Here is a 27,324-nt window from a genome sequence, read left to right as displayed (position 1 = left end):
TTTTCCCAGGTTCTGAAGATAAATGACAACTGCAGATACTCAGCTAAGTGATTCTGAACTTTAACACCCTACAGAAACAGTAGCCACTGACAAATTTGTGGAAAAAATAAATCCTGCTTCCTGCTTTGGTTTTATTGGAAGGCAAGAAAGACATGCTTTGCTATAGAGGCATGCAGAATGGTCTGCTCTGAAGATTTTATGAGTTTGAGCTTTGGAATACTGTCTTACTCATAAGTGGTAAAGTCATGAGTAAATCACAGGTGAGATTCCATTCTTTCAGGAAATACAGAAACCTGGTGCTCAGCAGAATCTGATGAAATCCGATCCCAGTGCTTTCAGAAACGGGATTTTGCCAGTCATATGTTCAATATTTGCAACACACACTGACATATACATAAATGTATTATCAGTCGTATATTTATATACACAAATATTAGAATATATGTATGAGAAATCATATATGCTTACACAGTGTGCAGTTTTAACTGCCTGAATTAATAGAATATGTATCTCTTAATTAACAGAAATGGGATTGTGTCTGTCACGTGTTTGAGAGGGGGAAATGTATAGAAAATATATATTATTTTATACATTACATATATAATATACAACCATATAGAATAGAATATAAAATCTATATTCTATATCAGGCATATACATACATACTTGTATACAGTGTGTATCCTTTTAACTCTCCAAATTAGCGGAGTTTTAATTAGTGTGAAGAGAATGCTGTCTTTCATATATGTGGCAGAAACACCTTTTCTGTATTTGGTAATAGCAAAATATATATATTCATACACGCACATAGCTATGTAAAAATTACTTTAATTTTATATGTAATATATATTATATACATACACATATATATAACATATACATTCAACGCACACGCACATGTATATATACAGACATATATACACACATTTTCACGTATGTGTATAGATGTACATGCATGCATATAAAGTCCCTAAATTGCTTTTAGATACATGTATTTAAAGACTATATATGTATCCACAGGCGTATCCATACAGAGTGTGCAAACACTTTAGTGTATATAAATACATATGCGTGTATTTATATGCCTGCACACACATCCCTCTCCCAGAGCAATGTGCAGTTAAAGGAACGCCCCCCGGCTCTGCCTACACCTGTGCAGCCCCGTTCATCCCCGCAGGTGACGGGTGGCAGGGGCACAGGAGCAGGCTCCGGCCCGGGCCCGGGGGCGGCTCTGCCGGGCGGGGGCGGCCCCGGGGGCGGCCCGGGGGGAGCGGAGCGCCGCGGGCAGCCGGCGGCGGCCGGGGCCGGCCCGGCACGGGGCAGGAGGCGGGGCGGCGGCGCGGCAGGTGTCGGCGGTGCGGGGATGGTGGCGGCGGGCGGAGCGGGGCTGTAGGGCAGCAGGGCAGCGCAGCGGGGACGCCATGGGCAGCCGCGGCCCCCCGCGCCCCGCCGCGCCTCTGCCGCCCGCGCTGCCCGCGCTGCTGCCCGTGCTGGCGGCGCTGCTGCCCGCGCTGCTGCCCGTGCTGGCGGCGCTGGCGGCCGGCGCGGCGGAGGCGCGGGCCACCTCGGAGGGGCAGCTGCCCGGCGCCGCGGCGATGGGCACCGGCACCCCGCCGAGCCCCAGCGGCACCGCTTTCGAGGAGACGCGGCTCCACGTCTTCACCCTGGACTACCCCCACGTGCAAATCCCCTTCGAGATCACCCTGTGGATCCTGCTGGCCTCCCTCGCCAAGATCGGTGAGCGGGGCCGGGGGGCGACCCTCCCTCCCTGCCCGAACCTGGGGCGCGGGGGGCGCGGGGCGGACGGAGCGGGGCTGACGCTCCTCCGCCGAGCGGGATGCCCGGGCGGGATTCGGCTGGAAGAAGTCGGGGTCCTCTCAGATAGGAAAGGTGCGGAGGAGGAAAGAGACGGGCAAAGCCCGGGCTAGGAGGACCGTAAAAACCGGGAGTTCAGCCGCTGCGTGACTGACTTTTTCTTGATCGCTGCGCTGTCATTTGAGCACGGTCTTCTTTTTCTTAAAATAACGCCGGGTATAATGACGGTCTCAAAGCAGAACAACGGATCGATGAAAAGCGAATATTTATGAGGGAAGAGTATGCCTCCTCCTTACTCTGCTTTTCCACCGTTCACTTACCTCCCGAGAAATATATAAAGACAGCACTGTGAGACTAAGGAAGGCCACCTCTTCCCTCATGTGGAAAACATTTGCATTGCATAGTTTCACTGAGTTTTGTACAGCTTATATGTCATGTTTTTAAGCTAGCTTCTATGTACCAAACAGAAATGAGGACAGCGTAATAATCTAAAGAATGTCAGGTAATGGTGTGCTAGATAGCTATTTAAAATCCAGTAAATCTCTGCTGAATTATGAACTTTGTATCTTCTTACATAGAAGATAATGTAAGGGCTAAAGCTCTGGGAGCAAAATAAATAAGTTTACCCACGCTACAGTTGTTTCATTCAGAACTCTGACTTTGCAGCACAGAGTATCATAAAAAATACCATCGTGCTCATTCTGATAAAACATTTTTATCAAAGTTAAAACTTTTAACCTCTGCTTGTGACACTTAAATAGACTGTGTCACAATTTGGTTAGTGATCGGGTAATTAGGACTCTGAAAAACCAAAAATTTGTACTCACCTCCTGCCATGTCTAACAATGTAGTTGGGGGCCTGATCCTTGACCCAAGTAACTTGGTGTGCTATCATTACTTCCTGCAGAAATCCTGTGTTGCAGCCATTAAGCAGGCATGCACCCTGATGCAAGTGTCTTAATGCATTAAAGGCGCATGCTTGGTCTGAAGTATGCATCTAGGTGTTTGCAGAATCAGGACATATCTTCGAATATGATGCACTTAAATATATCACGAACTGTAATAATCAGGAAATGGGGAGTTTGGTAGAGAATTTAGCCTGCTGAGTACTGAAAATTGCTCTGGCTGCTGAGTTTAGATAAAGCAAGAACTCTTGAATGAGCTAAACCTGTTGAAAAAGTTTCTGTTTTATTAAAGTTTTTTATTAAAAGGGAAGCCACTTGAAACATGTAAACATATACAGACACAATAATATATAATTTCTGTAAAACTATACATTATGACTATCATGGTATTTTGCTAGTCCATAGGCATCTAAAAAGTTTTTTTTTTTTTTTATAAAAAAGTTGCCTGACTGCTTTAATTTTCCAGTCTGATTCTAGCAAGTAAGCAAGCAAACAGCTTGAACAGGTGAAGAAACAGCAAACAGGTGAAGAAAAGCACCTACAATTCTAAAATCCTTTCAGTTACACCAAATGAAAGCAAGCGTGGCTAATCTAGGGCATGCTGTTGTCAGTGCGTGTGCGCGGAGCAATGAGGGCCAGATCCAGGAGTGGCCCTAGGTGTGGCAGTGCTCAGCTTCACCACACCTATCTGCAGGCGCCCTGACTCCAGGACTGGAATTAGGAACATCCAGTTCTTGCTCCTGGAGCTCTGTCTGTGCTTATCCAGTGGGTGCATCAGGTAAACCTTCCCAGGTCAGGCTCCCATTACTCCTAAGTCACATTCCACATCAAATTTTCACTGGTTTATGCCTTCTTTTCTATTGAAGGTAGCCCAGATTGGCAGTTTTGAGCCACCAATATACCTGAATGATGCTCTGCCACATCCTACTGGTTAATAGGAGTGAGCCATGTGTCTTGATTCAAAAGGATGGTGATGGGTTTCCCAGCCCATCTCACGGCCTGTGGCCCTAAGAGGAGCCCTCTGAGAGAGGAGGCTCTCTGACGCCTTCCTTTCCTCATCATTTCCTGCTGGGCAGCACAGGCATCATGCCCCTGACATGCCAGGCCCTGTGAAATCCACCTCAAGACTCCTGCACTGCCCAGGAAACTTCGGTGTTTAATCTGGCATCAGAAATTCCTTTCTGGGGCTAGGCACTGAATGCTTACACTTGGCACTGCCAAGTTTCAAACCTTCATGAACCGATCCCTAAGGTCTTTTCAGCCATGAGGAGCTGAGAAGATAGGGTCCTGTGTAATAACAGCTCTCTCAGTGTGTGAAAGATCCCAAAGAATACTCAACTGCAGCACCTGGTAATGAATCTCTTAAAAAATATGTTTTCACAGAAGTGCATTTTCACCAGAGCTGAACTGTTCCAGCACTTGCTAATTTTTATAGGGAATTTACCTGAAAGGTTTGTCTGATCCTGCCTGTGACCATGTCACTGTAAGCTTGGTTTAGAGGGAGCAAGAAAGACAGCTTAAGAAAGGAAACATGAGGCTGTCAAGCAGAACTTGAAAACTTTGACCAAGGACATTTTCACAAGGACTTTAGGAACATGGTGCTTTTAATTCCAGTATAGGAATATATGAGCACAGTTTGAAATCTAATAGATTGCTTTGAGTGGAATTATTTTATGACTACCTCTACTTATTTTGTGTGTTGGTACTGGAGGTGTGTTACTCACATGCTGATGGACTCCATGAGTATATTAGATGGGACCATTGCACCTGAATATGCTGGAGTCTCTAAGCAGTGACACTAATCTACATAATCCCCATTTGCTTAACTTTCATTCTCCTAAAACTCCAAAATATTGTGTAACTGATCCAGATTCCCATTATTTCTATGTTTAATCAGAAATGCACAATGAGAAGTGTTTCTTCTAGCAATTGAGTGGATACCCTTCCAGCCCCGCTCTCCTGAAAAAAGGTTTAAGCTGTTCAGAGGTACTCAGTGGCATTTCTAGCATCAGAAAGCACTGGAATTCACCCAGAAAAAGAAGGAAACTGTGATTCTAAGGACTTTCATCTTGAAACATACTGAACTTGACTTTAGATAAGTGTCTTACTGCCATTTTTGACATGATATATGAAGGATGCTTATTCAACAAGCATCTTCCATGCTGTTGAAGCTGAGTCACTGCATAACATGCAGCCCAAGGACAGGGTCAGAGGAGAAGAAAGTAGCTGTAGTCTTGCATTCAGCATGAAAGTCTCAGTATTCCTGTACTGCAGGGGATCTGCTCCCAGGGTGATCCTGACCCTGTGAATCCATCAGAGCAGGGAAGACATTCCTCACTGGACAGGGCATCTGCTACTGATTTGACATGAACTGGATTCTAAATCCTAGCTCTCTGCCTTAAAATCAGGAGCCATAGCCTGTCCATAATCACCCTTGAACACTTTTCATATAGGCAGGAAGTCTTCCAGGAGTTTTGATGCTGTTTACATGAATAAAAAGCATATTTAACTTAGTGGGAGGCTTTTCATTACCTTTAAGAATGTGGTGGTATCTCAAATCTCTGAGAGGCTATGAACTTTCCAGAGTAATTTCTAAAGAAGAAAAGATTTAACTTTTTATTTTATTCACAGTAGACATTTCATTGCCATTGTATTACAACTGGTTGGGATTTTCTTTTATTTTTTTTTGTCAAAAGCTGCATTTACAAAATTTTCCTTCTCTTGAATTTTTTATTGAGGAAATGATCTAAAATTTAATTTGATGGGTTTAAAACCTACTTACTCAGGGGAAGCTTCCTGACCATTGTATTGGAATTGTATTTTTGCCACTGCAGAAACTAAGGTGAATCATAAAATGTTTATATGGAAGCGGCTGAAAGGTGAAGAGTCAAGTCTCCAACTGCAAATCCTTGGTTTTTTCAGGATCATTACCTGTACTGCCAATGTAGGACATTGGTGATTTTGGTTTTGAAGAATGGCAATGAGTTTGACAGTCCTTCTAATGAATCACATAGGCTCTTTCTAATTAAAGCAGTCTGTGTTCATTCCATAAGGAAAAAAAAATGCAGCTTGAGCTGCTTGCTTTTAAAAGTAGCTTTAATAGTTACAGAATATATAAGTAAAAGATCCATAGATTAAAACAACTTTCCTCTTGCTCCTTCTTAGCCATTTGTTTTCCTAATTACAAGGTCAGGCTTTCTCTTAACAAGGAAAAAAAAAATCCATGGTGGAAGGGGAATTAACAAAATAGATGTTACAAGATACATAACTCTGAAAGTGGGAAACTGGATGTAAACTATACCAAGATAGCAGTAATTTAACTCTTTCAACTACAGGTGTGATTTTTACTGAAATAGTTCTACTGAAATAGACGCCCGTTATTACCACACCCAGTGTTTCCATGCAGCTCTCATTTAAAATAATTTAAATGCTTTTTAGTTAGGCAGGGATTGTGGGATCTTGTGGGTGTGGATCAATTTCTATATAATTATGTGGGCCAAATATAGATAAGGAGGAGTCTGGAAAAGATTGGCATCGCTGGGACCTGGAATGTGACCTTGGTGCATAAGGTTGATCATTCCATTAGATTGGCCAGAGTAAGTTCCTTCAAAACTTTTCCCATTCATTACCAGAATTGTCCTTAAAACAGCTATCTTCTATAAGTAATTGGAATGTTTAATTCAAAACTGCATGGCTTTGAGAGTTTTAGAAGGCTAAGTAACATTCAACCACTAAAACCTCATTTGGAACCTTTAAAAATTAATTTCTTCAGTACTTTGCACAGACTTTTATGAGAGAATCCTAACTACTACAATTCATATGATACAGAAGAACGAACATAATAATACAGGCTACAGCTTATTGTCACTTTATGGAAAACATGTTGATTCTTGTGAAATTTATTTGGAGGCTCCACTAAAAATAATAATTCTGTCTGTAAATTCTTCCTCCTGGTGCTAGGGGAAGTGATCATGGGCAATGGGGTGGAGGTCACATGTGCTAGTTCCCTTACTAGCTTTGAGACTTTAGAAGTAAAAATTAAATTAAAGTACTCTTTAAACTCCTTTGTGAAGCAGTCCAGAGAAAAAGCAGTGGTTAGTATGATGGTTTTTTCCTCTATCTAGATGTAATTTACCCTAGAGAAGTGTTTGGATTGTGTTTCTGGAGGATTCCACATTTTAATAAAAGCCCCACTGTTTTACAGAGAGAACCCTTGCACACAGTTGTTCCATCCAGCCTAGCTGTTGAGTGGAATGTCTAGCTTTTAATTTCTCTCTCCATCAAATCAGTTGAATTAACTATTCTAGCCAACATATTTGCCTTGACCCATTGTGGATGTCTAGTTCAGTCTTTGCAGTGAAAATGAAATTGCCCTGCAATTGCTGTTTGTTTAATATAGAAATGACAATAGCAGAATCCAGAATAATCTTATGGATTCTGTACAAGTAACCATTTCCCTTTCTTGTGTTTGAATTTCCTTTGAAGGCTTTCATCTCTATCACAAGTTGCCCTCAATAGTACCTGAAAGCTGTCTCCTTATTCTGGTTGGATTGCTTCTTGGTGGGATTATTTTTGGAGCAGAGGAGAAGTCCCCACCTGTAATGAACAGTGATGTGTTTTTCTTGTATCTGTTACCACCTATTGTACTCGACGCTGGATATTTTATGCCAACTCGTCTGTTCTTTGAGAACTTTGGTACCATATTCTGGTATGCTGTTGTGGGCACACTCTGGAATGCCATCGGCATTGGAATTTCCCTGTATGGAATTTGCCAGATCAGTGCATTTGGTTTGACTGATATCACTTTGCTGCAGAATTTGCTCTTTGGCAGCCTCATTTCAGCTGTGGATCCTGTGGCGGTGCTAGCCGTCTTTGAAAATATCCATGTCAATGAGCAGCTTTATATCCTGGTGTTTGGAGAGTCTTTGCTGAATGATGCTATAACTGTGGTAAGTTACTTGATAAATGATTAATTGATAAAAAAATGATGAATGATTGTTTACATGCCAGTCCATTGTATCTCTTTGTATCTGGTTATTACAGTTTGCTACTAGATGGAAGTCAAGGAGTGCTAGTGTGTCTAATCCTTTAAACTTTAGATTTAGAAACCACAGTAGTCTTACTATGTGAGAGTAATGGGAGCATACTTACTGTAGGGATTTTACTATTGGTCACTCTAGTTTCTGTATCTTTGTAATTCTATTGCTTCTATAATTTGAAACTATAGGTTTTCCTCACCTGTAGAAACGTTGCTGGACAGGAAAGGGAAAGGGCCAGTTGTGGTGTGTTAATGGGGAGGATGGAAAATCATGGAGACGGCACAAGACCTTACTGGGGTTAACATTTTGCATATGCCCATCCGCTTGGAACTGCCCTGGAACCACCAATACATGTATCCCAGGCTACAGATGAGATAAAACAGCCACCTGGAGGCAGTAATTTCTAATCATTAACTAGCTGAACTGGGGTTGTGGTGCTGACCTGAGAACTGCAATCTGCAAATTCCATTATCCTCCCCAGTGTCCCTCATATGTACCTGATGACACTGTCTAGGGTATTACTCCCATTTATCCATGCCTTGAAATCCTGCCCTTGCCAACTGTGTCCACACATTGCTTCCTGTTTTGTGTGACACAGAAGTACAGTTTTTCATATGCTGGAAAGATCAGAAAGATTAATGAATTGGGTCTGCACTTTCCTGTCTCTGTCCCTGGCTTCTTACTCCCAATTCTATGCAAAATTGTCTTGTTTTCCCCTTGGACTTTGCCTCACCTGTTTTTCCCTTTCCGTGGACTTCCCCTCCCCTGCTTAACACATGTCATAATTTATTCTGAGCCTTGGTATTGATAAATTCTTGTGTGTCTGTGGGAATACTATATTATTTTTTTCACTTACAGTGCATGCTCTACCTGAATCTGTTGCTATCCAGTCAGCTCAATCACATCTCCTCTTACAGGCTTGCCTTAAAGTCTAGCTTTTCTCCTTAGCTTACAATTGGAACTGCCTGCCAATGCCAAACTGGTACTTTAATCCAGTCCTGTAAATAAATAAGTGTGCACACTGAGATTCAAAAGGCTTAGCAGTTCAGTCATAGCTGGGTTTGTCTCTAGTCACTCTAATGGCCACTTGTGCTATGGATGCCTATTCATACTTTTTTTTTTTTTTTTTTTTTTTTTTTTTTTTTTTTTTCTGGGGGAAAAGGATCTGGTTATTTAAAACTTGTTATTTGGTGAGCTTTTACAACCAAAATCGCTTTTTTCAATGACAAAGTCAGCCACTGGGGCAGCAATTAATGCAGCATGATTTGCTAGGGAAACTCTGCATCCTGATCACTGGCATATTCATATGTGCTATTTCCCAAAGGCAAATTTCTCTAAACCACCATTTTTATAAGGGCTGGCATGGCAATTTAATGTGTTGCTTTCCTGTAGGCATCAATATTGCCTTCTCTGGAGATTTCCTTATGGCCTGCCTCCCTGGATGCCCTAACTGGGGGAAGATAATCTGAGCAGTCTGTAGGGACAGTCCAGTAATGCACTGGCCTTACATATATTTATGAAGGAGTGGAAGGAACGTAGAGTACCTTTGGTCTTACTTCCTATCGCTTAAAGGTAGCACTTGGACAGAGATCAAGTTGTTTCCACATGCAGAGATTTGGTCTGCTAATGGCTCCATGTTATGTTTTTGCACACCTGCAGTCATGTGATTATACCTAAAATGTGACCCAGGCTGTCACACAGATTCCTGGGGCTGTCCTCAGGGGACCTTGCCTTCCCTGCCCACAGCAGATGCTCGCCCTTGCCGGGCCACTCAGCCCTGTGCTTGGAGGAGGTGATGTTCTGTACTCTGCCTTCCCCTGCCTTTCTTTTACAGGGAGCTGACAAGATCACCAGTGTTTTCTCAGGAGTGTGAGTTCTGCTGCCTTTTTCAGGTTGTCTGCCATGCCTAATAGTTTTTATGATATGTCTGTGCATTTGAATATTCTTTTTCCCCCACTGTTGGAATTTGGGAACTTGAATTTGGCAGAGGACAATGTTTGATAATTGGATTCTTGATCAGAGTTGGTGCTTTACTGAAAAATTGAGTCAGATATAATGAGCAAAGTGGTAACAAATTATAAGATCACAGCTGAGTGTTAGCAGTTTAAACTCCAATTCTGGGCTTAAAATCAGAAAGAAGGACACAATATCATTATAATAATATTATGCCTATGTTAGAAAACATTACAACAGTACTTTGTACTCTGAATCTGCCGACATCATTATTTTAGAGTGCTTTAAAGTAATATTAGAATTAAAAACTTAACTGAGAACTGATGAAAATAAGCAATTAGTGTTTCAGAGATGCTCTGAGACAAGATTAAAAAGTGATAGTGACAATATTTCTTGGTGTGACCTTCAGTGAGTTCAGCTGACGGCTATTGAATAAATGAAAATCTAGAACTTCAAAAAATCCGTCTGTTCTCACACCAAATACATTAAAAATGTGACCAGAGTTGGTGTTTGGTGCACCTGGAAGTTTAGAGAAAGCTCAGTAAAACTGAACTGCTGTAGAGTAAAAGGAAAGTGAACCTGATTTTGATCTCATTTGCAACAGTGTAAATAAAAAACAATAGGAATGAGGTTAAAGTCCTGTTCGTGACATTCCATAGTTGTAGCTGCTGCTTAAACCATGGCTGAGGTACAAAGGAGAAAATTGCTTTTCTTCTTTCAAATAATTTATGGTGTTAGACTTGATATTTCTGAGGATGTCTCCATGTGGAGCAGCAGGCTCCATTGTATGTGCTGGGTGAATACTTTGCTGTGAAGATGAAGTGACATTATGGAAAGGCTTGGATAGATCAAAATGTTCTGCTTCTTTACAACAACCTTGCAGTTTTCTTACTTAGAGACTAGCCTGGTATATTTTATATAGTTACTTTTTTAAATATAAAAATGACTATTTAAAACTCTAATTAAATAAAACAATAAGCTTTCCTAATACGTACCAAGAGAGTATTCTGCCAGGTCAAGTTCTGTAGGTGTCTTAGAGAAAAACACAAATCTGGGATTGTCCCAAGTTTCAACAAATGACTCAGGGAAACTCTGCACACAACACAAGTCAAAAGTATTCTTCAGACTGTGATTAATGGAGTCCTGGGCGTCTGTGGAATGAGAGGTCCTTGTAAAGTGACCAGCAGAGGCACTCCTACTGTCAGTAGGTTTAATTCTGGTATACTTGTCTCCATGCAAATCCATAAGATCCGCAAATCAAAACAGGTGGAAAAACTGTGGAGCCTATGACATTGCTTTCCCGTCCTGCACACTACATAGTAACAAGGAATGGGGGAAAAAAAGACTGGGAGTCTGCCTCAGAGCAGCAAGGGGTTTGTCCAGAATGAAAAACAACACTTCTCCCAAGTGGACTCATCCTGAGAGCATCATTATTATCAAATAAATAGTTCATGATCCTGCTCTTACTGCATTTGATGCTTTGTAATGAAAATTGCTGGTGACCGTTCTAGGTTTGATTTAACCTTCTGTTTTCATGCTTGCTCTGGAATATATTTTCTCTTTTCTGTTTCAGTTCTTTCCTTTCACTTAGCCCAAAGGACCCATAATAAGCCTTGTCTTTGCATTAAAATTTTAGTTCTGTAAAACTTACCCAGTTTTGACTAAGAAGGGCTGAACAGCTTATGTTCTGTCCTGTGAGAGAGAACAAGACTGCAAACATGAGAAATCCTTCCACAGTCACTACTTGAACACCTACTTTATTGGCACAGTGCAAGTACTGATAAAACATTGTTCTCTCAAATGGCATTCCTGATAGAGAAACCTGTTTGGTGTACTAAGAAGTCCAGAAAGAAAGCAGATATTTAACTCCTGCAAGCTGTCTAAGATGACTGGGCTTTGCTGGCTTAGATCTGTGAACCCACTGTGATAGGAATAGGTGCCTGTGACCAAAGTTAGCTCTGTACAAGGGGACAGTGTAGCCACCCAGGTACTGCAGGGCTGGGAGCATACCTGCAACCCCAGGGAATGATTAAATCTCCCAAATGGATCTGCAGATGGGGCAACCCTTAAAAGATTCTTTAAGAGTAACTGATTCCATCGGTTTCTGTTTTGGAGAAACTAAAATACTGGATATTAGAGAAATGTGGAGTTTAGTTTGTTCTGTTTCCTGTATAAAACAAAAAGAGTCTCTGGCTAAGAAAATGTGATAATCTCATTGACCTAGTTTGTTTTGGAGGATGGTTAAAAATACTTTGAAAATTAAACTGGGAAAACACATGGCAACAGGTTTTTTAGTGGCAATGAAATCCAAATCTCTAGAAATACTCAATATTTTGAACAGTCTTTAAGCCATTGGGTTCCTAATGGTCAATAATTTTGAGAAAGAACACTGTCTTAGTGAATATCACATCTCTTTTACTCCTTGAGGTGGTCACTGTCCGTCCCCAGCCCCCTCTACATCCCCTCCTCCCCTAGCAGTTCAGATGAATCTGTGGTCTAGTTCAGTACTCTACCTCTCAGTGTCATGTAAAACAAACAGATTTGAAAATAACCTGATTTTTCACTGGTTATGAAACTGGGTTTATTTTTCTCCTTTTGTTTTATCTTTTTAGTCTGGGGAAAATCTGAGTTGGACATTTGTCGAGAAATCAGGAGCTCTGTAAATAAATGATTTTAAATAAGAATTAGGTAGATTTATGCTCTTGGCCCCCAGAGTAGCACAGGTTAAGAAATCTGTCCCATTTGCAAAAGTGGGAGTAATTATATTTATTTGTCTTTGTGTATCTCCCTGATATATATGGATCACAAGTAATATGCTAGACATAAATAACAGCATACCTAAAAAGCAAATTCAAGATAGATAGAGAAATTAAAAGTTCAGCATTTAAGAAGAGGAACATAATGACATGAAGGGAAATTAAGAATAGTTCAAAAAGATAATGTGCTTTCTTTTTCCTCATAGGTCCTGTACAATTTGTTCAAGTCTTTCTGCCAGATGCGCACAATTAAGGTTATTGACATATTCGCTGGGATTGCTAACTTCTTTATAGTGGGGATCGGTGGAGTATTGATTGGAATCCTTTTGGGATTTGTAGCAGCCTTTACCACCCGTTTCACCCATAAAATCCGAGTGATTGAGCCACTCTTTGTCTTCCTGTACAGTTACTTGTCATACATAACAGCTGAAATGTTTCATCTCTCGGGCATCATGGCGTAAGTACCCCAAACTTCAGTAATCATAGCATCCAAGTAAGAATGCCAAAGGAAATTGGAGAGAGGATCAAATTTTGCAAACCTTGCCATGTGGCATTGTTCCACAGTGCATGGCAGAGTTGCTGGCTTGAGGATTTCCGGCCTCTTCCCTCCCGCTTCCACCCCATTCTCTCAGCTTGCCACCACACCAGCTGTGTCACTAAAACTGCTCATGGCATCTCATCATAAGCAGTATCTTTGAAATGTTCCAAGTTAAAAATATTCACTTGTATTTTCAGTGGGCTTATTTTTAACCCAGGTCACTTTGGTGACCTGTGTCCTAATGTGACCCTTCAGCTAGTCATAAGGGCATGGGTGAGGAGTGGCCCATGGTGATGTAGGGGCAGTGGTGGCAGGGAGGGAGTGGCAGTGGTAGCAGGGAACTTCATGAGCTGCCTTCATTTCTGATGCCAATATATTGTGAAACTGTGTTTAACAGTTAGTCATGTGAGCAGCCAGTAGGTACCATTCAATGAAGACAATGGATGTATATAAATATCATTAAGGCAAACTTCTGCTGGATTAGAGGCACGAAAAGGATTGGGTGAATGTAAAATTTGCAGTCTAATGGTAATATAATCCTATAGTTTAGTATCTTGATATGTGTGCCTGTGTGTTACAATGTTCTCTGTATACATCATCATGTATAAAATAATATTTTTCTTCCCACTTCCAACAGATATAAATATTTTCACTTCTGGTTTTCCACTCCTTGGCTTCAGTAAAAAAAGAGCACAGCCTCTCTCTTCACTCTGTTTATACTATAACAACTTCAACATTAAAAAGAGCCTTTATGACATTCGATATAATTAAATGTTTTGCTCTGGTTCCAAGCAATATTTTTAAAGTCAACTTTCTTTAATGAATTTTTATTGTTCTAGTGGCAAATATGAGTCATTCAGTCATGAGGAGCAGAGCTTTTTGTGTAAGCTGAGATGTAACTGCTGAGTGTCACTAATACTCGATAATACCTCACCTGATTATTATCTTTCAGGCAAATGAAGATAGGTTTAATATCACAGTCATGCCAGTATAAAGTTTTCTGGGGCTGGGAAGCAATTTACAAGGAAATTTATGGGTGATGATTTCAGTAGTATAAAAATATGCCATGAAACAACAGGGGATGGAACTTTAATGTAAGTAAAAAACTAAAGATTGCAGGGGTTTCTTTCTCTGATATGAGCCTAAATAAAGCAACATATGCATCCACTTTGACCGAGTTCATAAATGTGCCATCTCTTTTCATAGCTTCTATTCATAGCATTTGTGTGGTTTCTAGTTTCCTCCACCTCTTAAGCCAAATGTCCTTGACATCCTATGATCAAATACTTAAAGGGTTTCTAAACCAAAAGCGTGTGGCTAAACTGTACATGGAAAAAATTGTGGCAGTGTTTATGAAAATACTGATTTGGACCTGCTGCATCCAGGACCCAATGGAAAGGGCATGGTGGATCTGCTGGTGGGTCAGTGGACCCACCACACGCCAGTGCCTGCCACCAGCACACCAGTGCTTCCCACAGCACTACCAACCTATTCATTTTCGTTTGTGCAGTGGCCTCTGAATGGGTGCAGAACAGAAGAGTGAACACAAAGTAGTTTTGCCCTCAAGCAGCGTGATAGAAAATGAGTTGTCTTTAAAATGTTTTATCTGTTTTTGTCTCTAAGCATAATTTATAATAGCTGACAGAACTGTGTACAGCAGTAACATCCCAGCTGGGAGGGAAGGGCTATCTGCTGCCATGTAGGGTCTCAGCTGCTATAAGCCACAAAACTCATCCCCTTCCAGCAGTGCTGCTGACAGCCTTGGAGCTCCTGTGATCTCTGCATCCCCTTGGATTAAATCCCCCATTCTTGTTACATTTCTTTGGCCTTGGAACTACAGAAAGTAATTTGCTCTGTGTCACAGTGCAAAAACACACACCAGTGTGGAGTTCCCTGTTGTTTTTTGCAGCTACTGACTCATGTAAGGATTGCTTGAGTCCGATTTACAAGTCAGCCCTCCTTTGAGCAGGTAGTTGGAGCAAATGACTTTGGAATGTCCCTTACAACTGAGATTATTTATTATTTGCTTCTGTGGCCATTTACAGTTCAGCCTATGAGGAATAATTGCCTGGTCTCCCCTTTTTTACCCATATCCACATTAGTTTGTTAAACTACTGGTTCCCCCTTCTTTCATTACCAGGTTTATAAAGATACTCAGTGAGACCTTGTAGTTACATGCTGTACCATACTTTAGGGGAAGGACATGAGCAGGAACATACAGTGTTACCAAATAAATAAGATACTTACACAGATTGCCTCATTCCTGAGCAAGTAGGAATTCACTGCCAGAGGAATAGAAGGGAATGAAAGGCACTTGTCCCTCTTCTGATAAGTTTGTGTACTCATTCTAAGGACAACTCATTCTGGAAATGTCCGTATATAACCCCTGCACAGGTTACTTGGCTGAAATAGTGAAGGGACTGAACCATGTCCCTGTGAGCTGCAGTGAGAAAATCCTCTTCAGAAGGAAAGAGTTTCTACTGTAACTAGAGCTGGGCATGAATGAGGATCACAGATGTAAAATGTACAGACCTGAATCTGGACTTTTTTTGCTTGTTTCCATTTCTAATTATAATGGTGCATTTTCTCCTTGCTAATTTCTCATAAAGGCTGTGAAGTAGCAGAACTTTTAATACTTTTTTTTTGTTTTTTGTTTTTTTTTTAACAATGAATTAGCTGGCAGAAAGGAGCAAGCATTGAAACTACTGTAAATTTAGTAGGTCAAGGAAACTTGAGGATTGAACCCAGTGGCCTAGTTTATTGCAGTCCTGACAGAAACAGTACTGTTTATACAGTGAGACTTTTATTCTTCAGAAGTACAGAATGTTGCAGGTTAATTGCAATGAAATGTTTTTCCCTTCTCCTTCTTGACCAAGACAGCTACTCAGGTCACAGAATTGGAAGCCAGAATTAATGCATGTGGATAAGAAATGTAAAATAAAACATATCTAAGCTTTGGCTTTGATTATTGTGACAGTAAAAATGGAGTTTGTGAAGAGCTTACTCTAATAATGTACATGAAGTCTTGTATACAGACATTGATTTTATATTAAATTCTAGCACTATATCCCCACACAATTTTCAAATGAAGGAGACTTCAACTTTTTTTCTAATGTAAATAAATACTCTAAAGAGATACCTGATTCAAAGTGAGCAGTGATTAGCTGTGGAATATTACTTACCTGAAGAGTAACATATCATGTGCATCTCAATTTCTTATAGCATTGAACCAGCTCCTCAATTGCTTGAGACTAATTGAATGAATGCAAAATGTGACTGAAAATAAGAGTGTTGTCCCTTTAAATTCTAGTGGTTAAGCATGTTTTAAGTTACAGCTTACAAGGATTCTGATTAATCTGGTGACAGATTCTTATCAGACATCTATTTACAGCGTCTCCATTACCTCAGGTTCCAAAAACAAACCATGTCCAGCCCATGATTCCCCATTCCCCTCGCTGCAGGGCTTTCCTAAATTACTATAATCATGAAAACGATTTTATTTTAAGAAGGTAATAAAGAGTACTGTGTGTTTTGTTGTGCCTTTGATGCAGACCTGACTGTCCTAATGCTTCAGGGCACTAAGCTGCTGCTTCAGGACTCTAAAATGACCGTGGGCCTAGAAATGGCTGTTTTCCAGCCCGCCCACTGCCTTCTTGCTCTTTGGCGTTTGCTGCCCCTGCACTTGCCAGCTCCACTGAGTGTGCCATTGGCTGGAGTAGCTGGGCTGCATCAGACTTGTTACGCTTGTGCAGATAAGCAGTGTACACACGGGAGAGCTGTCAGCGCAGAGAAGAGATGGTTTGCCACTGAGTGTGAGGCTTTTGGAGGGTCAAAGTGCTAAGCAGATTTGAGAAGATTTGCACATGTACTTTTGTGGTTGATCGTCAGAACTGTGTGCAATCTGAGGAACCTGGGAGTGTTTGACAGCTTCTGGGCTTGAGTGTATGTCCTGACCAAGTTGCTGCTTCTTGTCAGAAGAAAATCCATGTGGTATGGCAGGTCCTGTCCCACTTTCTTGCTCAGGCACATAATGTGGGATCTGTTGTAAGTCCCCAGTCTGGGCGACTGTAAGATCAGAAAAATGAGGAAAGCTGTGAGAAGCATCATCAGTTTGTCAGTATTGGCAAAAAATTCAGGACCCCTGTTATCCTAACCACGTACCCAAACTACAAATGTTACCTTAACTACTGAGTGTTTCAGGGAGAAAGCTTACATGTTCATGAAATCTACTTTATATCTTCCACCGTTTATCCGTGCAACCAGGATGAGCTCTGCTCCCCAGGCAGCATGCTACCTGTGGACCACAGAGGATTGTTCTGCTCAGGACTGTGCTGAAAACAGCTGACAGTGAGGAGAGGGCTGACAATTATATCGGTACTAAATGTAGATGGGGGTGTAGGATAGTCTTAGTGAGGTTTTTCTCTTTCTTAGACTTGGAGTTTGCTTAGGGTTAGAGCTAGTCTTTGCATGTCAATAGACATTTTATTTTGTGCTGACTAGATCCTTCCCCATCAAGTATAGGTGGACAAAAATGCAGGGTGAAGGTCAGGTTAAATGCACTATTCTGCCTATATTTGTAAGACACTGTCTGCCCCATCAGACTGCATCTGTCCCCATATCACATCCTCTTTCTTGGATTTTATTCACTCTGATGTATGTTCAGGGTCTCTGCTGCTTGGGAGAGGTCAGTAGAGTACACTGTGTCCTCTCCCAGTGCCCACATGTCCTCCCAGACTTGTCCCTCGAAAGTATTGTTGCCCAGCCTCTTTGGGGATGTAGATGTGGCTCCATGTAAGAGAACAAAACTTCTAGACAAAACTAACTTTAAATAATCAAGGGAAATGTGTTCAGTCTGCCAGTGACTACAACCTGAGCTTCTGCTATGGAATCCCTCTTGCAAAATGCAAAGAGAATTCACTGTATGAAGGTCCTTTTGAAGTTACTGCTGCTTCTGGGATTCCTCCTGCTTTGAGAATTTTTTTTAAAATCCCTTATTTAGGAGAAAGAACCCAGGCATGTGTGTTCATAATATCTGTGAGGTTTTTCTGAGCTCTGCCCCAGTCTGCCTTTCCATGTACATTCACATTCAGGGATGTTTGCTTCAGAGTGGTTCAGAGATGGGGCTCTTGTCTTAGAGGCAGGACATGCTTAGCAGAAGAGTTTCTGCAGTGAAATCTCCCCAAAACTTGGGAGATTTCAAGAGAAATTTTCAGAGATGCTAGCTAACCTGCCCTTCTCCCCCATGAGAGAGAGAAGTGTAGTGATTTCAGCATTGAGAAATATCCCTTGTGTTAGCAAATAATTATATCTGAAAACCTCGTGTAACTGGAATAAATAACCTTAGACAAGTTGGCTATATTCAGAAAGACAATGTAAATGCATCTCTGTTTAGGTTTAGTGTCTGTTTGGGTTTGTTTAGTTTTGACTGAAACCCCATACATGGATGTGTATAATATTTTTAACTGGGAAATCAGAGCAGATATTGTTGCCTGAGAGAGTAGAACCAGGAATGACAGCTGTTTCACAATGTACCTTTCCTTAGTTGTCTTCCCTGATAGTTATTAGACAGCCCAGACTGTCCTTCCCTACACTGAGACACCACCTTAAAGTTATCCTCCAGCCAGCTCTGCTAACTACACTTAAACTTGTAAATGTGTAGCTGAGTGGTCCTCAGCCATCCCTGCACTGTAGTAATGCCATTCTTTGCTTTTCCTGAGGATTAACAAACTGTTTACTAACACAGAAAATGGACCTGTAGATGCATTTGCAGTAAGCCCTTTCTTTTCTCTCATGTGTCAGCTGAGATGTCCATTTCATTCATTTGTAGATGCTTTAAATGTGCAGCAGCAGCTGTGTGATTTCTGGTGGTGTTTTCCTCCTATTCAGCCTTATCTGCAGGCAGAGCAGGCTTAAACTGGTGAAGGATGACAAATTGTCTGTAGCCTTGCTGCTTACTTTGCTTGGAAAGAGGAGCTGGCTACTGTCACTGCCATTGAGGTGGGACAGCTGCTGGTAGGGAAGGAGGGAAGTCCTGCCCTGCCCCAGGATATGCATTTTCCACCCTGTCTGACATCCCTTAGCAGCAAGAGATGCACCAGCTCTTGTTTTCCAAGGCTGCACCTGTCTCTTCTCATCTCTGCCCCTTGCAAAACAGAGTTGGAATAATTTCACACATTATTATGTGAAAAAACTTGCCATACACTGATGTCTTCTCAGAAAACTTCTCATTGCAGAAAAAAACAACATTGTGCCCAAAATTGTAGGTTCACCAAGCCTGTAAATTAGAGATTTTTTATGGAATAAATTATGCTTTGCATTTTAAAGAGAACTATAGAAAATGAATAATATTATGTAGATATAAGAGAGGCTAAAAAAACCCCAAGACAATGAAATATGGGATAATATTTGCCTTTCAGGATTACATCTTGTGCCATGACCATGAATAAATATGTGGAGGAAAATGTTTCTCAGAAATCCTACACAACGATAAAATACTTCATGAAGATGCTGAGCAGTGTCAGTGAGACTTTAATCTTCATCTTCATGGGTGTGTCTACGGTTGGGAAGAACCATGAGTGGAACTGGGCCTTTGTTAGCTTCACCCTCCTCTTCTGTTTAATCTGGAGGGCACTGGGTAAGCAAGTCTCAGACTATGGGTCAGTATTCTTTGCAAGGGAAATATTTTATCTCTTTTCATGTAGAAAATGCCAAAACTTAGACAGAGACCCATTAGTTTCTAGCATGGTTTTTGTATTAGTAACATGCCCTATATCACAGGGTCAGCTTCCACCTTTCCCTGAAATGGAGCCTAAAAATCAGTTTTGCCCTGATCCTGCCCACCTAAAGCAAGAGGCAGTCTGCTTGTTAATCACAACACATATATTTAAGTATACACTTATTTACAAATAAGCAAATTTTGGTAAAAAGAATTGGCAGTCATACAGTAATTAAAAAGGTCGTGTTTGTTTGTTTGATTGTTTGCTTGTAGGATTTTTTGTGGGTTTTTTGTTGCTTTATTTTTTTTTTGCTTTTGTTTTGTTTTTAATGTATGTTTACTAGCTTTGTGATTTTCACAGTCATTGACATGAATAATATCAAACCAGGAAATGCTGTAATTGAAGTGTAAAAAAAAAAAAACCCTGTAAGAAACTGATATCCCTCCTGAATTTACAGTAGTGGCTCTTTTTCTTTTACCTAGAGAGCTAAGTGCAGGGCAGGCTGGTAGGTCTTAAATTTGCTCCTCTCCCCAGCTTCATCTCTAATAATGATTCAGTCCCTGCATGTGTAAAGGTGGGTCATGCTCTAACCCATGTCCAGCTCCCAAATCTCCTTTCAGAGCAGAAACCTGGGCTTTTTTCCTACTGCACCTGCAACCCCACAATCAATACTTTATACTGAAAAGCAGCCAAACAGCCTGCTTGCCACCCAGCTCTGGAACCGCGTGCTTGCTCCCTTCACCTGCCTTTATAACTTTACTCCAATCTGCCACATTCCTGGAACGTTTTTCCAAGGTACACCAGCATGCACTGGTGTCTTCTCCCCATATCCCAGGTCCTGCATCCCTCCTGTCTGTATGAGTAAAATTGAGTGAACAGGAGTTTGCAGGGCTCAAAGGACAGATTGATGGAGGGGGCAGACCAGTTTTCAAAATCACCTCAAATTCTGCTAAAAAGCAAGTAGGGATCTTGGTCTATACTGACAAAGGGAATTATTGCTGTTCTAGAGGTGTAGACTAGCAGATAGCTGTCTTGTGGTGATCTATTAGCTGCTTCAGGTCCTAAATCCAGCTGACCTGAGGTGCTTAGCTCACTAAGTATGTTCAAAATGATGTTCTTAAGGCTTTTTAATGTAATATGGTATTTCAAGCTGCTAAGTAGTGTTTAATTTCTACAATAATATATATTGAAGAAGCAAATAAAAGGTAAGAAGAAAATTGAAATGTTTTTAAACAAATATTGGCATCATGTGTAAGCTGTGTAATTTAAGTTTCCTTTTTTCCCCTTCCTCTCTGTATTTCTGTTTCTTTCCCTCAGGTGTTTTTGTTCTGACTCAGATCATTAATGTATTCCGGACAATACCTCTCACTTTTAAGGACCAATTTATTATCGCCTATGGAGGTCTCAGAGGAGCAATTTGTTTTTCACTTGTATTTCTGCTTCCTCCTGCTGTGTTTCCCAGGAAGAAATTGTTCATCACTGCAGTTATCGTGGTGATATTCTTTACCGTTTTCATTCAGGTAGTACCTTCTTCTCCTGAACTTCTTTCTCAGACAGGTCGTAAATAAGCCATGGGTAGAAAAACAAATGTTCTAACTTACTGTAAGGAACATACTTGAAGGTACTCACCATAGTCAGAGTAGAAAAAATTGTTATGCATACCACAGGCAGGTAGCAAAAATATGCCAGAGATTAAGTACTTATGCTAACATATAAGTAGTATTAAGTATTTAGGACTAGTGAGGTTGGAGTAGAGACAAAAGATAATCTGGGTACAGTTTCAGCACTAATTCCTTTCTCTAGAATGTTTAAACTTGTGTGTTTACTCAGGAGTTGTGTTGGATATAGTGCACAGTAAGCTAAAGACACTGAGGGTTCAGACAGGTGAACTGGAGTCTGGGTGTGAGGAAGTGATGCTGCAAACCAGCTGGACATCCCTGAAAAAGCACCAGGTGTGTGTTAGGACATGAAGAACTTGTTTCTGATGACCACCTGGACATGGAGGCCTGGTCAAGGGTGACCAAGAGACTGAAACCTGCAAAATGTAGAGGAGGCCAAGCCCATCAAATAAACATATCAGACTAGTCATTATCCAGAGCAGTGAGAGAGATGTGAGTGGCTGTTAATGAAATTTCAGGTCTGTGGAAAAAAATACAGAATTTTGTTGCTCTGCCTTTTACATGGAAAAAGGTGCATGTGTGAAACAAGTATCTGTGCTCATGCTTTGGAAAATGAGCAAGGTGGAGGTCAGTTTGTTGACTTTAAGTGTGAAAACTAGTTTTGAAGGAGAGAATAATTTAAAATATGGAGATAAATGGAATGTGCTATGAGATGCAACATGATTTATCAAAGAAAAATCTGGTATCATTCTTTCAGGAGGCAATTTATTTTCTAGAGTAAACTCATTTAACTGGACTATTGTAAAATCTTTGGGGAGGGGGCTACACAGAAGATTGTTAGTATAACTACTCATTAAACTGAGATTTAGATTGACAACAGGATGACTGTAAAATGAATGAGGAAGGAGCTTAGTGTTCCTCCTTTAAATAGAAATAGAAGCAAATGGTCCTTTGGTTCTCTAGTCCTACCCTGTGCTCAAAGCAAGGCCACCCTCAAGTTGGATCACGTTACTCAGGGCCATGTCAAGCTGAGTTCTGAATAAATTGATGGATGGAGATACCTCAGCCTCTCTGGGCACCTGCTCGAGTGTCCAACCACCCTGGCCAGATAATAGGCTAACGAGCTATTATTAAAGGAATTCCTCAAGGATAAGTTAATACTCTTGTTCATTGGCCATGGCACATAAATGCAGGAGTTTTTGTTGCTTGTTTCTTGATGACAGATTTTGAAAAGTGTTCTCAGGGTGACAATGAGATAGAGTATCCTGTAGAAAGAACTGAGAGCCAATATGAAAGGAACAGAATGAAACTGAACAGTAATGTGTGCAAACGTGTTCTTGCAAGGATTTTCTTATTAGGAATTTCTTTCGTGAAATGGGAACCTTTGATTTGGGAAAAAATAGAAAGGGGAAGAAATGCAGGTGTACTAGTTGGTAATGGGGTGGATTTTAAGTCAACAATACAGTGGGGACAGAAGAAAGGCAAATCTGATCGTAGGACACAGTGAGACAGGTATTTCCATTAGAGCATAGTGGCACGTTCTGGAGTGATCATGGTAAGCCTGTCATGTGAAAGGAGACCAGGATGCCTTGGCCTTAGCAAGATGAAGGAGAAGACGGACTATAATTACTGTTTATATGAGGGAGTGAACATTGTTTAAACTAAAAAGACAAATGATGGCACAAGAACAAAGTGGTACGCAGTGACCATGATGAAATTAAGAAGCAGCTTTCTATTTATTGGAACAATAAGGTTCGGGATGAGTGTTCCATTATGAGCAATGGGGCAAAGAAACCTAACTACTTTTAAGATAAATCTTGATTCATTTATGAAAAGAAATGTGACCTGGGTGTCTGGGATAGTGGGGACTGATCTCAACACCAGAGGAGATTCATTCCTTTCCCCTGTGCCAGTGTGTCTGTACAAGTAAACAAATTATCTTAATTCTTCCACAAACAATTGTTGAAAACCATTGTATCATTTAGGGATAGCCAAACCTTTTTGTTCTTTCTCTGAGAATGGCCAGGGAAGGACACATATTTACAAAAACCCTTATTTTCATGATCTTAGATATCAATGATATAACTGTTTCCATATCTTTGAATATCTATTTTGGAAATAATCACCAGAAATGAGGACTTTGCATGTTTGTTTTGAAACTGCAGGGGATCAATTTATTAATTCATGTTTCTCTAACACATAACAAAACTGAAAAAAAAAAAAAAAGGTTTAAAATTACTGTGGATGGGGTATGTGATGTATTCCTGATAGGTTCTGTTAGGCTGACCCTCTTGGACCTCTCGGTTCTAGGGTGACCCTTTCTTCCTCCTGTTGCATTAATGGAGTCTGAGCTGACAAGGACCTCATAGCTAAGTGCAAAACATGCTAATCAAAAGAATGAATTCACTTTTATAATTATTGTGTTCTTTTTTTCTTCACAGGGAATAACAATTCGCCCACTAGTGGAGTTTCTTGATGTCAAAAGGTCAAATAAGAAGCAGCCTGCTGTCAGTGAAGAGATTTATAACAGGGTATGTTGCAGCCTCAGTATCATAGGTGAAAGCCTTGTATAGATGAAATTCCTAGTCACATTCAGACAGACATTCAGCATCAGTATTATGGAGAAGTTGTACTGCATTTCTTTTTGATAGCTGTTATAAGCACAATAATTGTAAAGTTTATATTTAACTTTCGGCAATTACCGAAATTAGTGTTACGTATAATTATTTTGGAATCTCTCACTGTTTTAATTGTTCAGATCCAGAAGTAAATTATCTTTCTGTAGTTTATTTCACACATGAGATATATGTTTTTTTTTATAATTTGGCTCCATCAGGAAACCTTTGGCTTTATTTAATTGTATTATACTGCATTTGATTTAATCTAGTTAAACAAATGCAAACTTCTCTTAAACACACTCTTAAACTTACTTAACTTCTACATCATCAGTCTTTTTATGGATATATGTTCGGTATCTGTGTGTCTCCAATTGTTGCAGATTATTAGCCATGCATCTTCTCAAACGTATTTCTCCTTGCAGCATACCTAAGGCAAGTGGTTTGAAATTTCCAAAGTGAGGAATAGTAAGGGCCACATTTGGGAAAAAAGCCAATCTAGGCATCTGAAAGTGTCCTTTTAGAGCTTATCCTTTGGACATGTCTAGCGGGGTTTTCCCCTGAGAGACCCCTACGATGGTTCCTGAATTAAAGGCAAACATGCCGCCTCTGGGATCAAGTGAGACCTTAGCTGAACTGATTCAGTTTTTCATAACTGATAATAGACTCAGGAAGAGTGTGTTTCTAATATTAGGTGGGTAGGATGCTTTAAGATGATACAAATTCCTGAAACAGGAGCTCAGGACCTAGTGCTAGCTCTCAGTTCTGTGTGTGCATCCTGAGGAGCTGGCGCTGATGTAGGAAGCTTCTGTCCACTGAGATTCTCTTCTCCATAACGTCATACTTGCCTCACTGTCAGGCCTGGGGAAGTTCCAGGCATAGCAATGAGTGGCTAGGGAATTTCAAATGAGTGAAAATATGGGAAGAGCCTTTAGTTTCAGACAGGAGCTGAGCAAGATTGACACTGAGGAAATTAGCAGCTAGCTTCTGTCCTTTTGTGGCTGTGAGCTAAGGAAGATTCGGGGGAAAGAAACAGATTCTGTCTTTGAGCTTGGTTTGGGCTGCTTTTGGTAAAACTGAAGCATTATCCTGAGTTGTGACTAGATGTTTCTCTTTTAAACTAAGTTGGAAACTAATTAGTCTAAGGACATGCCAAGTGAAGTCTTTAAGTTTATGTAATGAACCAATGTTTTCCTTTAGTTCTTTGACCACGTGAAGACTGGAATTGAAGATGTGTGTGGACACTGGGGTCACAACTTTTGGAGAGATAAGTAAGAGTTGCATTTGAAACTCTTTGTTATACAAGAGAGGCTGAAACGGCTCTGCAGCAACAAACAAAGGCTGTCGGGCATCATATTTCATTTTCAGCATTTGTTCTTGAAAATGTATGGTTGTTTTTAGAACATGTGGGTTTCAAAGGGAAACTAGAAAAACAATGTCTTTTACTAAACCACAAGCAAGTACAACAGAGTGTCCTGCTGGGAAGAAAGGCAGCTCTCTGATCCCAGGGTGAAGTATGGTACCTTCTGAGGGTGCATGTTTCTGACTGTTGCAGAGCATTTCCTGTGTGTCTGCTGAGCCTTTCATCCCACTCAGCTGTCTTCCTGCAAACTGTATTTCTTAGGGCAGTTAAGTGATGGGTTAGTTTCCTATTTGAAGGTAAACATAAAAAAGCTACTGGATTTCTTCTAGAAAGATCAAGGCAGCAGCTGGCATGAGATACATGAGAGATCCTAATGGCAGGCAGCTCTACAGGTCTTGATGGTATTACTTAAGACTTAGTATCAGTTAAGAAGATTACCCCTGGCATTACCTGAATAATTCAAATTTTTACTTTATCTGCTGAATCATCATCATTAGGTTGGATCTAATTCCTTTCACACCCAAATTCTTTAGACCCTAAGCATGGTCACTGCTCACCACCCTCTAGTCTCCGCTCCAAGAAGAATTTAATTGTTTTTTATAAAGAGAGAATAGCACCAGCAGGAATGGCTGAGGAGAGCCCTCTCCAAGTGACTTGGGGACAACACAGTGAGGACAATTTCCTGACAGATGCATGACATGGGTACAACTTCTGTTTACTCAGTCTGGTTCTTCTCCAGTCTGTGTGAGATCTTTAATGAAAAGGGTGCAGAGCAAAGGAGAGTCCCACCTCTTCATGACCTTCATACCCAAATTCAAGAATAATTTCAGAATGTCTGGAGGGCAAAATATTTTCTGACAAACAAAATCAACACCAGCTGTAATCAATATTTTTTCGCTAAGCATCTAAGGGGGTGCAGTTGCTTTAGCGAAAGGAAGAACTTCTAAAGTTTTACAAAAGCAGGCTAAAATTTCAAAGAAAAAGCAGTTGATGTAAATTTTGGCCTTTTATTTGTTATTACAGTAAATATTTAATGTTCTCTTTGCCTTGGTGAAAACAGAGAATTAAAAATAATATTTTCTAAGAACATAGAATACCTAAAAGCTTAAAATTGCTTCTAGGGAGACTGCCCATTAACATATTACCTAAAACACAGCTTAAGTCTATCTATCTGAAGTAAAGCTGAAATTGACCCTTTCTTAGGTTACTCAGCATTAGGTTGTTAACATGAACAGACACATTCCCTGACAATAAAGTCCTTTAAAATTTCATTAACTGCAATATATTGGCTTTCCTTGACTATGCACAGTAAAAATTAACTGGTTGGGCTGGTTTGCCTCACGTACAGGTTTAAAAAGTTCGACAATAAATACCTGCGAAGACTTCTAATCCGTGAGAACCAGCCCAAATCCAGCATTGTTTCTTTATACAAGAAGCTAGAAATCAAGCATGCCATTGAGATGGCAGAGAGTGGAATGATAAGCAAGGTCCCATCATCGGTGTCTCTCAGGTAAGCAAGGGATACCAGCATGGACAAGTGTCTCAGCTGGGTCACACACTTTATTCACAGCCTGGGCTGTCGGCAGGTTAATCACTTTGACTTAGGGTACTGCGTGTCCTAATGTCACCAGAACAGTAAGAGGATGTGAAACAAGAGCCTTTTGCCTGTAGCTTCAGGTGAAGTGCTGTGTTCTTCCGGGCTGTGCAGTTTCACTGGGACAGCTGCTCACTGGAACATTGATCTGCCGTGTAGGGCGGAGGTGGACTTGAACATGTGCCTGCCTGTCTTCTGAGAATAGCTCACAAGGGAACCCTGAAAGGCATTTTGAGTAGTACCTAAGTACAATGGACAAATTATTGTAATTTTTATCACATCTTGTTTTCTTACCACTGATTCAAATTAAATCAAGATTTCATTTCTGCATGTTACATCTTCACCTATTATGTGGTTGTTTTGAAATGTTGTTTCCACCTCTAACAAAGGAAATAATTCAAATGTCATTCC

At 40.6% G+C, this 27,324-nt stretch overlaps 1 protein-coding gene across 1 annotated transcript in view; it reads left to right on the top strand.

Moving 5' to 3' along the window:
* Positions 1-1,421: 1,421 nt before the first annotated feature.
* Positions 1,422-27,324, top strand: part of SLC9A2 (solute carrier family 9 member A2) — a 33,696-nt gene continuing 7,793 nt past the window's right edge. The window contains exons 1-8 of the mRNA XM_023918042.2: positions 1,422-1,737; positions 7,206-7,669; positions 12,675-12,925; positions 19,423-19,640; positions 21,040-21,242; positions 23,783-23,872; positions 25,157-25,227; positions 26,668-26,829. Of these exons, the coding sequence (XP_023773810.2) occupies positions 1,422-1,737; positions 7,206-7,669; positions 12,675-12,925; positions 19,423-19,640; positions 21,040-21,242; positions 23,783-23,872; positions 25,157-25,227; positions 26,668-26,829 (1,775 nt within the window). The remainder of the gene's footprint in view (positions 1,738-7,205; positions 7,670-12,674; positions 12,926-19,422; positions 19,641-21,039; positions 21,243-23,782; positions 23,873-25,156; positions 25,228-26,667; positions 26,830-27,324) is intronic.

This window comes from Cyanistes caeruleus, chromosome 3 (genome assembly GCF_971803275.1).
Source record: "Cyanistes caeruleus chromosome 3, bCyaCae1.hap1.1, whole genome shotgun sequence".
NCBI classification, from domain to species: domain Eukaryota; kingdom Metazoa; phylum Chordata; class Aves; order Passeriformes; family Paridae; genus Cyanistes; species Cyanistes caeruleus.
This window is presented reverse-complemented; position numbering and strand designations above follow the sequence as displayed.